At 35.6% G+C, this 12,290-nt stretch overlaps 1 protein-coding gene across 1 annotated transcript in view; it reads left to right on the forward strand.

The window, feature by feature from the left end:
- Nucleotides 1-12,290, forward strand: part of DTWD2 (DTW domain containing 2) — a 111,909-nt gene that overhangs the window by 23,316 nt on the left and 76,303 nt on the right. Inside the window, 1 exon segment of the mRNA XM_054589328.1 lies at nucleotides 6,448-6,546. Within this exon segment, the coding sequence (XP_054445303.1) occupies nucleotides 6,448-6,546 (99 nt within the window).

Raw genomic sequence — 12,290 nt, forward strand, 5'->3', positions numbered from 1 at the left:
TTTCGAGGCATTAATATATCCTTATGGTGAGGTTCATAGTTAATGATAATGAAATGTGAATCTGCAGTGCAATTAATCTTTATAACTTCTACTTTTTAAAGTTATTGTCATATCTGATTATATTTTTAATTCTAATGAAGAGTTTGAATTAGGATTAAGAAGAAACAGCTCTGTTATGTACTTGTTCATGTAATTGTGTAATTTGATGTTCCTCAATATAGATTTTTTTGTGGGTGTATACAGTTTCTTTGTGAGTACCATTGTTAACACTCCACGTTATAGAACTTCTCTTTTCTTATCCAGATACCACGTATCCTTACTCATTATCATCTAATATACCAACCCAAGGAGGGAGTGTTAATATTTTCTTTAGCACCCCATTTTGTCATTTTGCTAAACCACTTTGGAGAGCACTGCTTTAGGCATGCCTTCTGGGCACAGGTCTCTGAAGGTCTCACCAAAGATATTTATTCCCTTTATATAGTTGTTTCCTTTTCTATAACATGATTTTATGTTCTAAGCTTATCTTTACTCTATTCCTGAAGGACATTGTATAAGTTACCTATTTTTCTTCTCTTTATGAGGCAAAATTTTACTATATTATTATATTAATTAAGAAGGGCTGTTTCTTTTTTAATTGGTCATGTTGACTATAGTTTCAGAAATGTAAAAACCAGAGTTTATTATAGAGATTAAGTTTCTTTAAAATGACAGTAGAGGGCACTGTGGTTATTTAGTTTTACAAAGCTTGATTTAAAATTACCAAGTTGTTGACATTTTTATGTATAACGGAGTGTCTCTGTTCAACTTTTTGAAGGCATGAAACTCTTTGTTCTTTGCTTTTTCTCTCTGTTGGGACTATGAAAATTTTGTTGAGTATTTGGATATGAGGTGCACTATTTTTCTGTATTCTACATTTCTTTTTTTTTTTTTTTTGAGTGGGTAAAAGAAATCCTTTAAAAATAGTAATTCTTACAAATCTATTCACTAATCTTTACAGTTTGTTTATGGGAGATTTTCTTACTTTGTTAAAAAAAGTTTAAAATATGTTTATTGATTTTAGAGAGAGAGGAAGGGTGGGGGAAGAGAGAAAGAGACAGAGACGTGAGAGAGAAACATCTACTGGTTGCCTCCCAAAACTGCCGTGACTGGAGAGTGAACCTGCATCCTAGTTATATGCCCTGACCAGGAATTGAACCCTCAGCCTTTTGGCATACGAGATGATGCTTCAACAGCTGAGCCACATCAACAAGCCTGTGAGATTTTCTTGATTAAAATTAGTATTATAAGCAAGATAGTTTTCAGTGATTATTATATAAGAAATTTAATTAAATTTTTGAGAAATGTTTTTTGTAAGTTCCAGCATTTCTAGTCATATGCCACCAATAATTTCATTTGCCTACAGGCTGTCAGAGATAGCATGCTCAGAGTGACAGATTACCCTCGTGTTACAACATTCACTTTGGAAGCCAGTCTATCTTAGTCTGACAAGAATCCTACACATTTATTCTTATAATCCTTAATGAGAAAAGAAAAAAAAACTTATTTTATAAAATTCCCTCAGGGAAATTATTTGAAAATTTTATTTATATTTTAAGAATATAATTCACATTAATTGGGTTGTATATGTTTTAAAGAAGATAAACTACAATGATAGAAAACTATTTCTAATACATTTCCAATTCATTACACACAAAGAAAAGGGAAAAACCTCAGCTCTTACTTTGGTCATCCTATTATACATTAGCTAAAAAATGATAGTCCTAAATGATTACAATTCTATAATATTTGCCTACAATTCATTCAGTAGTTATTCCCCAGAACTTTCTTGGTGCTTTTTTACTAGTTTTATGAAGGAGTGAGGAAGACCTGTGACATGCTCAAGATCATATAGCAAGACAATGACATTGCCATTGACATATCATAGTAAGTTATTCCCCAAATGTGTACCCAGTTTTTCTTTCTTAGGTCTATACAAATTCTAGAAGTAGTTTGATTTTTTAAAAAAGTGAATGTTTGTTATTTATAAATAACATTTTGATATGTAGCTTTCTGGGTTTTTTTTCCCCTGCCAACCATAACAGTTCAAAGGAAGGAAGGGATTGCCTGGCACATAGAGAATAAGCTCCACGAGAGTAGAATCTTTGTTTTGTGGTCTCAAGTGCCTAATATCTGGCACATAGTAAGGTACACAGTAAATATTTGAATACAATTTTGTTGAATTATAATTTACTCCATTATCAATTTGAAGTATTTAAATGTTTAGGAGTTAAGTTTGGATGTAGGAAGAATTTTTGTTCTTTGCAAAAAGATTTTATAGTGAGGAGAACAATTGCTGTACAATTATCCATTAGTTTGTTAAGAGGAACTTTAACATTTGGACAGCTAGTCACCAGCACAGTATATACAGACCACTGTGGAAGAGGAAAGTATGAGGAATTTGCTGTTAGAGTATAAATAAATAAGTACAAGTTCATAGTGTAAAGTAACTTGCTAAATATAAAGCTGATCAATTGTAATGCAAAAATGTTTTAAAGAGCTATAGTTTTATTAGTTTGAGGTAAATGTAATTAGACTTAGGTTAATCAAGAAGACATACTTTAAAAAAAATAGGCAATGATGTTTTATGAGCATGTCAAAGCCTAAGCCAAAACAATTAGTTTTAGCTTAAATCATGGTTACAGTGTTTACAAATAAAGCGCTTAGCTGTTTTTTTATTAGTAAATATTTTCTTCAGTAAATATTTTTGCCTCTTATGCTATCATTCACTTGAATGATCACAAATTATAACAAAAGAAGATCTGATACTTTAAATTTCATTTATAATAGAAACTGCTTAAGTATTAGAGAGGAAGCGGAGGAGAGATCAACTTTTGATATGTAAGAAAATGAAGGGGTAGGATAAGAAATTATGTAGGAGGAGAAGGCATTCATGTATTCCTTCATGTGTTCAGCAGTATTTATTGATAGCTTACCATGCTAGAGTCTAGGATATAAAAGTGAAAAAAAATAGGCGAAGTTCTTGCTCTCATGTACCTTACCTTGTAGGGAGGAAACTCACCTTGAGATAACATGTCAAATTGTGATAAAAATGCCTCTCTTACTAATTAGGTTGAATATTCTTTTCCCATTGCATTTAATGTTTTTTAAATAATAGCTTTATTAAGATATGATTCGCATACCATGACATTTATTCTTTTAAATTGTACAATTCAGAGGGTTTTTTTTGTTTTATTAGCTGAGTTTTAGTAGAGTTCTCTTTGAGTGTCTCTTTTCCAGATCTTTCCCTGAGAGCTGCCTTCTTCTTTTGGCTTCTAGCCCATTGGGTTCCACTAATTACCAGATGACTGCTCTGCATTTTGGTATGGTGCCCCAGGGTATAAATTGCTCAGCAGTCTGAAGTTAAATTATGGTAGGGTACTTTTTGTGGTAACTCTTTGAGGTTTGTTCTGACTGTAAGTATGCTCTTCTTAGCTATCTCTCATTTTTTTCTAATGAATTAGCTGGCTCATGAGTTAGCTTGTTGCTTTTTAAGGCACCATTAGGGTTGAACTTCTTTGCACTCTTTTTCTTACAAAGTCAGTTACTTTTGGGAGAGCTTCAGAGCTCTTATAGTCTGCCTATCCTCCAGGGCAAACAGAACTGTTCTGGGCACAGGACTGGGCAGTAGCCTCTGACTTGCTGTTTCCAATATCCTATGAGCAAACTTGGATGAGGACAGTGGGGCCCCAGCAACCTCAGCCTACCACACTGTGGTAAAGCTTCTGTTTTATAGGTGGAGATTGGGTTGTAGAAGGGAGCCTCCTGTCTCTTAGCCACACTCACTAGTTTAGCTTCTTTAACTTGGAGTTGAAGGGGAAGAGAAATGTTGATGACTTGGAGTTGGAGGGGATGAGAAATGCTGATGACTTACTTTCTCTGTGACATACAGTGAGCCTTGATTAAGAGCTGAGAGGGAGCTTGCTCTTGTGGCCTCATCTACCTGGAATGGAGCTTCTGTCAACCTGAGCTGGGGCAAGGTAGGAAATGGGTGATGGCTCAGATGCCATAAACTGTCCCAATACCAAATTTTAGTAGATGTTCTTGAATAATATTTCTTCATTCAAATAAACCCTTAGGGCAATTTCCAGACTTTAAATGGTTGTTTTTTTAAAAAATAGGTTTTTTCAGATTTGCTTATATCACTGAACTCTCCAAACCATTAATTCTAAATATTCCTAAAGTTCAAAGATGTCTTCTCAGTAAAGAAACTACCATCCCAAGTAACTGAACGTTTTGCTTTTTTTTTTCTCTTTTCTTACTTTTCTGAACAGTGGTTTTGGTCAGACATTAAACCCAGAGCTACCAGTATCAGAGCAGTCTTTGCACTATCCTAACTCATATTAAAGACTTCATAATTACCATATTTATCATGAGTTAGAGATGTTATTTTCATGGTTTATTTACATAGTTTGCTGCTACCCATAGAAATCTGCAGTTTACTGCTAGCATGTTTACTTGATTGGATTTTACAGTTCTTTGGCTCAATTGGTATGTGGGTATTTCCTGCATAGGACATTTGATATTCTTGCATTCTTTTGTATTCTTAGAATCATACAATTTACAGATATTTAAATTGATATGAAATTAAATTCTGAACTTTTAAATGGCTTCCTATGATCTGAAATTACATTTTATAAAAGAATTTTACTGACATCTGTGCATTTCAGTCATATATAGTTTCATATAAAAGTCAGAAACTTAAAATTTTAGAAGTTGAATGTGCTTCATTTTTTAAGTTGTATAGAATGAAGAAATCTTTTCAATTGTCTCCCTTAATATACTTGTCAATATACTTAGTTCAGTTGATCACTTTCTCCTCCTTTCTGTGTTTACTTGTGTTTACTCTTTTTGTGACTGCTGAATGATACCCTTCCTAAAATCTACTCACTTTCCTGAGAGGGAATCCAGTGTAGGGCAGAGTGATCATACTAAATCATTTCACATGTCACTGGTAAGAAAGTATATTGATTTTCCTTGAGTTAATTCTCCATTTTAGTTTTGATGGTGGAGAGGGGAATGGGGTCAAGTTGTAGAATATATTTATACCTCTGCTTCTAAGATTATCATGTAGATAATTTCTTCAGCAGGAGCATAGGTTTGACAGTTTCTTGCAGAATGAGCTATAATCAAACCAATTTACAAACACTTATTTTTTCTTATTTAGATTTTTATTTATTTATTGTTAGAGAGTGGGGAAGGGAAGGAGACAGAGTGGGAGAGAAACATCAGTGTGTGGTTGCCTCTCATGCACCCCCTACTGGGGACCTAGGCTGCAATCCAGGCATGTGCCCTGACTGGGAGTTGAACCTGTGACCCTTTGGTTCCACTGAGCCACATTAGCCAGGGCTGCAAAAACTTATTAATATAAGCATTTTTTTTTTTACCTTAGGCTATAACTCTGCATAAGCAAAGTTATAGAAGGAGTAGATAGTGGTCAGTTCTGTAGTAGTCAGTAATTAGTATGCTGTTGGAAATTCCCTTTTAGGTAACATTCACTTGTATACTATAGTAATGTCATATAACGCCTGTAAGTGTGATCTGTTGTGAAGACTTTCTTCCATGATATACTGTTTCTCGCTGTTTGCTGAATTTCATACTATAAATGCACATATCAAATGTAGGATTTAATAGTAAAATATCCATGTATGTTCCTACCATTTTTAGAAGGACACACAAGAAACTGGTCATTGCTTGCTCCTCTAGAAGAGAATACCCTCGGCTGGAGGACTCAGATGGGGAATGTACCCTTTTAATCCATCTGAATTTTGAAATGAGTGTAAATGTTACTGAAACAGTAGTAAAGAACTAATCAATGGCACAAGGGAAAAATAGGCAAACACTCTGTGGATGTAATTCTTTCCAACTGTAATTTGGGGGCTGCCGTTTGGGTTTCTTCTCACAATTAGTAAGCTCTCCATGTTGATTGATGGATAAATTTGATTAGGACACTCTTCTAGGTGGTAAAAATTCTATTCTAATATTTTATGATTATATTGTTCCCTTCAACTTCAGATAATTTAGAAAAGTTGATAGGTTTCTCTTTAAGATGAAATCTGTTTTTGATTTGGAATACAAGTTAGTAGAAGTGTTGCTTCATGAATAAAAAGACCATGGTGGTGACTTATGAGTATTCTTTTACTACATATAACTAAGACAAGATTTTTTTGAGGTACTTTGATCTATATAGATGGTAAAAAATTTACTTGAATTTACTTGAAGCTTTTTTCAGTCTTGTATCTACAGTCTGAGTGACTAAATTCATTCTTGGTGTTTCATTTTAAAAGAATGCCTTTGGCAAATCTCTTTATAAAATGAAGTTGGATTATGTTCAAGTTTTAGGTCATTGTCAAACATTGTATTCTAAATGTTTACAGGCTTTTTGTTTTCTTCCTGCCTTTAAGCCAGCCTCAAAAAGTGTTTGTGTCCATTTCTATCAGTGCATCCTCTGCACAAATCTACCTACTTGTACGTAATTCAGCATCTGGCAGAGGTGGGTAAGATTTTGTAAAATACACAAGTTCACAAAGAATATTAGTACACAAGAGGAAACACACAGATGAACAAATTCATTTCTTCCAGCTTTTTAGCATTTCTGGAAGTAAATTGATGATAAGTGCTTTTTTTCTTTGGGAAAAGTTTCTTTTATATATTATGGTAGTGTAATGTCATATGCTTTGGAGATAGATATAATAAAAACTGTATTATTGAATAGCATATAAATCTAGAACTCTAGTAAGTTTGTGTAAAGGAGAAAAGAGATTTTTGTGAGTAAAGAGCTAGGAAAATTAATGCTTTTAAAATTATGATTATAGCTTATATTCATTGATGTCTTTTGTTAGAATAGAAGTAAATCTCAGTTTTTTCTTTTTTAAAATTATACTTTATTGATTATGCTGTTACAGTTGCCCCAATTTTTCCCCTTTGCTCCCCTGTAGTCAATCCCCCCCACTCTCTAAGGCAGTCCCCACACCACTGTTCATGTCCAAGGGTCATCCTATAAGTTCTTTGGCTACTCCATTTCCTATACTGTACTTTACATCCCCATGGCTGTTCTGTAACTACCTATTTGTACTTCTTAATCCCCTCACCTAGTCACCATTTCCCCCACATCTGCCTGCCAACTGGCAACCATCAAAACCCTCTCCACAGCCATGATTCTGTCTGTTCTTGTTTGCTTAGTTTGTTTTTTAGATTCAGTTGTTGATATATATTTATTGCCATTTTATTTTTCATAGTTTTGATCTTTTTTTTAAATAAGTCTCTTTAACATTTCACATAATAATGGTTTGGTGATGATGAACTCCTTTAGCTTTTCTCTTGTCTGGGAAGCTCTTTTTCTACCCTCCTATTCTAAATGATATCTTTACTAGGTGAAGTGATCTTGGCTGTAGGTCTCTGCTTTTCATGACTGAATATTTCTTGCAGTCCTTTCTAGCCTACAAAGTTTCTTTTGAGAAATAAGTTGACAGTTGTATGGGAACTCTCCTGTAGGTAACTAATTACTTTTCTCTGACTGCTTTTAAGATTCTCTCTTTATCTTTAATTTTTTGCATTTTAATTATGATTTGGAATGTCTTGGAGTGGGCCTTTTTGCATCCATCTTGTTTGGGACTCTCTGTGCTTCCTGGACTTGAATGTCTATTTCCTTTGCCAAATTAGGGAAGTTTTCTTTCATTATTTTTTTCAAATAGATTTCTAATTTCTTGCTCTTTCTCTTCTCCTTCTGGCACCCCTATGATTTGGATGCTGGAACATTCAAAGTTGTCCCAGAAGCTGCTTACATTATCCTCATTTTTTAAAATTATTTTTCTTCTTTTCTGATTGGTTATTTTTTGCTTCCTTATGTTTTCTCATTGATTTGATTCTTGGCTTCACTCACTCTACTGTTATTTCACTGTAAATTGTTCTTTATTTCATTTAGTGAATCCTTTGTTTCTGACTGGATCTTTTTTTATGCTGTTGTGGTCCTCACTAAATTCCTTGAACATCCTTTAACCAGTGTTTTGAACTCTGCATCTGGCAGATTGCTTAACTTGGTTTTGTATTTTTCTTTTTCTGGAGTTTTCATTTGGGCCATGTTTCTTTGTCTCCTCATTTTGGCAGCCTCCCTGTGTATTAGGCAGAGCTGTTTTGACTCTGTGTCTTGGTAGTGTGGCCTAACATAGTAGGTATACCATATGGTCCAGTGCCACAGCCTCCCCCTTCAACCAAGCTGGGTACTCAAGGTGTGCTCTTCATGTAGGCTGACTATGCCCTCCTCTTGTAATTCAGCTTTGATTGCTTTTGGCAGGTCAATGGGAGGTATTTACCCAGGTCAGTCAGCAGCAGGGACCACTGACCATCAACCTAAACCCTCTGTGGAAGATCAGCTGTGCAGCTGCAGAGTGGTGGTCCTCCAACGTGGTAGGTATCTGTCCACTGCATGTGCAGACTCAGTGGTTTTCCAGGTAGTTCAGGCTGAGATCAGCCCCGACCTGTGTTTTGCACAGGGCCACCCTGCCTGAGGTATGAAGCAATCTGAGATTGTTGCTACTTGTCCTGGACTTGGAGATTCCCAGGCAAAAAACTTTGAATCTAGGCTGGCTGCTGCTAGTGCCATCTCTGGGGCCACCTAACAAGGGGTACAGGGCAGGGGGTGTGGTGGTGGTTGGATGCACACTGACGTTGGCTGTTGCTTTTTGTGAGGATTTAGGAAGTTGTGGAGCATAAGCCAGGATCAGCCATTCATATGTAAATCTCTGTTAACAGCTTGGATAGATCTGTAAGTTTGGTGGTATGGAACCTCAGAGAATCACCAGGGTGGGGCAAACAGTGTGAGCAAGGTTGATAGAGTCTCAGGTATAGCAGCCTCCTGCTGGTTCTGTGACTCTGTGGGGGAACAATTTAGAAAAGGAACAATGGCCTTTCTGCTGGGAGAAAAATGTTCCCCAACTCTTGCCTTGATGCCAGACCCTTCACTTCCTCTCTGTGTGCCACTGGTGCTTTCAAGCTGCTATCCCAGTGCTAGACCTCAAAAAGAGTGAGTCTGAGTAGGTGAGTCCATGTGTGAGTTCTATAAGAGGGACTGCTTGTGTCTCCAGAAGTTTCTTCCACTCAGAGTCCCTGCTAGTTTTTGCAGCCAGAAGTTATAGAGACTTATCTTCCTGTCACTGGAACCCTGGACTGGGGGACCTGATGAGGGACTGGGAATCCTCACTCCCAAGATACCCCTTCCAAATTTTTATCCACCACACATGAGTGTGGGAACATCTCATTCTGCACCTCTGTCCCTCCTACCAGTCTGGTTAGATGTGGTTTCTTAAATTTTGTCGTTTTCATACTTTCCATTCCACTCAATTTCTGACAGTTCTGAGTGAGGGTTGTTCTATAATTTAGCTGTAATTTTGATGTGGTTGTGTGAGGAGGTGAGCCGTGTTTACCTATGCCAACATCTTGACCAGAATTCTATTTTTATATCTTAATACTTTTTATTTTCAATTAGAGTTGACATACAATATTATAATAGTTTCATGTATATAATCGTGATTAGACACTTATTTAACTTATGAAATGATATCCCTGATAAATTTAGTAACCATATTATGCCATACATTGTTATTACAATCTTATTGGCCATATTTCCTGTACTATATTTAACATTTCCGTGACTATTTGTAGCTACCAATTTGTACTTCTTAATCCCTTTCCCTTTTTCATCTATCTTCTCAATCTTCCACCATGTGGAAACCATCAAAATGTCAACAATATCTATGAGTTTGTTTTTATTTTGTTTGTGTATTTTGTTATTTAGGCTCCACATATAAATGAAATAATACAGCATTTGTTTTTCTCTGTTTGACTTATTTCACTCAGCACAATAACCTCCAGGTCCATCCATGTTGTTGCAGATGGCAAGATGTCATTCTTTTTTTGTGGTTCAGTCATGTTCCATTCATTGCGTATATGTAATCATTTCTTCTTTATCCATTCATCCAGTGATGGATACTTATATTGCTTTTGAATCTTGACTATTGTAAATAATGCCGCAATGAACATATAATTGTATATGTTTTTTCAATTTAGTGTTTCTGGTTTTTCTGAATAAATGCCTACAAGTGAAATTGCTGGGTCATTCTTTGTCTCTATTTTTTTCTTTGTTATTTTATTACAGTTGTCCCAATTTCCCCATGTTGTTCTTCCCTGCCCCTCCTACCTGACACTCCTACAGTCAATCCCTGCCCTATTGCCCATATCCATGGATCACTTATACTTGTTCTTTAACTAGGACCTTCCCCTTCTTTCTTCCCTTATACCCCTTCCACCTCCCCTCTGGTCCCTATCAGTGTGTTCCTTGTTTCCATGCCTCTAGTTCTGTTTTGCTTGTTTGTTTTGTTCATTAGGTTCCACTTATAGGTATTTCCATGTGGTATTTGTCTTTCACTGCCTGGCATATTTCACTTAGCACAATAGTCTCCAGTTCCATCCATGCTGTCACGAAGGATAGGAGTTCCTTCTTCCTTTCTGCTGTGTAGTATTCCCTTGTGTAAATGTACCACAATTTTTGATCCACTCATTTACTGATGGGCACTTAGGCTGTTTCTAGCCCTTGGCTATTGTAAATAATGCTGCTATGAACATAGGATTGCATAGATTCTTTTGAATTGGTGTTTCAGGATTTGTAGAGTATAATACCAGCCACAGAATTTCCAGGTCAAAAGGCAGTTCTGTTTTTAGATTTTTTTGAACAAATTCCATACTGTTTTCCCCAGTGGCTGTACCAGTCTGCTTTCCCACCAACAGTGCACTAGGATTCCCTTTTCTCCATATCCTAGCCAGCACTTGTTTGTTGATTTGTTAATGATATCCATTCTGACCGGTGAGAAGTATTTCATTGTGGTTTTAATTTGCATCTCTCTGATGGCTAGTGATGCTGAGCACACTTTCATATGTCTTTGGGCCCTCTGCATGTCCTCCTTGGAAAAGTGTCTGTTTGGGTCCTTTGCCCATTTTTTAATTGGATTGTTTTGTCTTCCTGGTGTGGAGTTGTGTGAGTTATTTATATATTTTGGAGATCAAACCTTTGTCCGAGGTATTGTTGGAAAATATGTTTTCCCATGTGATTTTCATTTTGTTGATATTTTCTTTAGCCAGGCAGAAGTTTTTTATAATTTGATATAGTCCCATTTGTTTATTCTTTCTTTTATTTCCCTTGCTCTAGAGGATGTATCAGTGAAAGTATTGCTGTGTGGGATATGTGAAATTTTATTGTCTAAGTTTTCCTCTTGAACTTTCATAGTGTCCTGGCTTATGTTTAAGTCTTTTATCCATTTTGAGCTTACTCTGGTGTATGGTATAAATTGGTGATCTAGTTTTAAATTTTTGCTTGTACCATTCCAGCTCTTCCAGTGCCATTTGTTGAAGAGGCTATTTTTACTCTATTTTATGCTTCTGCCCTCTTTGTCAAATATTAATTGACCATAGAGACATGGATTTATTTCTGGGCTTTCTATTCTGTTCCATTGATCTATGTGTCTGTTCTTATGCCAGTACTGGACTGTTTTGATTATAGTGGCTTGTAATGTAGTTTGATATCAAGTATTGTGATCCCTCCTACTTTGTTCTTCTTTCTCAAGATTACTGCATTTATTTGTGGTTGTTTTTAGTTCCATATAAGTTTTCAGAATATTTGTTCTAAATCTGTGAAATATGTCATTGGTGTTTTAATAGCGATTGTGTTGCACTTATAGATTGCTTTAGGTAGTATGGATATTTTAATGACGTTGATTCTTCCAATCCATGAACATGGTATATCCTTCGATTTCTTTGTATCTTCTTTAATTTCTTTCTTAGTGTCTGTAGTTTTAAAAATACAGATCTTTTGCCGCAGTGGTTAAGTTTATTTCTAGGTACTTTATTTTTCTTGTTGCTTTAGTAAATGGGATTTATTTCCTAGTTTTTGTTTCTGATATTTCATTGTTGGTGTAAAAAAATGCCCACAATTTCTGAATATTGACTTTGTTTCCTGCTATTTTGCCAAATTCACTTATTAGGTCAAGTAGTTTTTTGGCGGAGCCTATAGGGTTTTCTTTGTACACTCTTATGTCATCTGCAAATAATGCCTGTTTTACTTCCTCCTTTCTAACTTGGATTCCTTTTATTTCTTCTTGTGTGATCATTGTGGCTAGTACTTTCAATACTATGTTGAATAAAAGTGGTGAAAACGGACATTCTTGTTTGGTTCTTGATCTTAGGGGGAAAGCTTTTTGTTT

Source organism: Pteronotus mesoamericanus, unplaced genomic scaffold, assembly GCF_021234165.1.
Source record: "Pteronotus mesoamericanus isolate MK-2021 breed Mesoamerican mustached bat unplaced genomic scaffold, CSHL_Meso_final scaffold_167, whole genome shotgun sequence".
Classification (NCBI taxonomy): domain Eukaryota; kingdom Metazoa; phylum Chordata; class Mammalia; order Chiroptera; family Mormoopidae; genus Pteronotus; species Pteronotus mesoamericanus.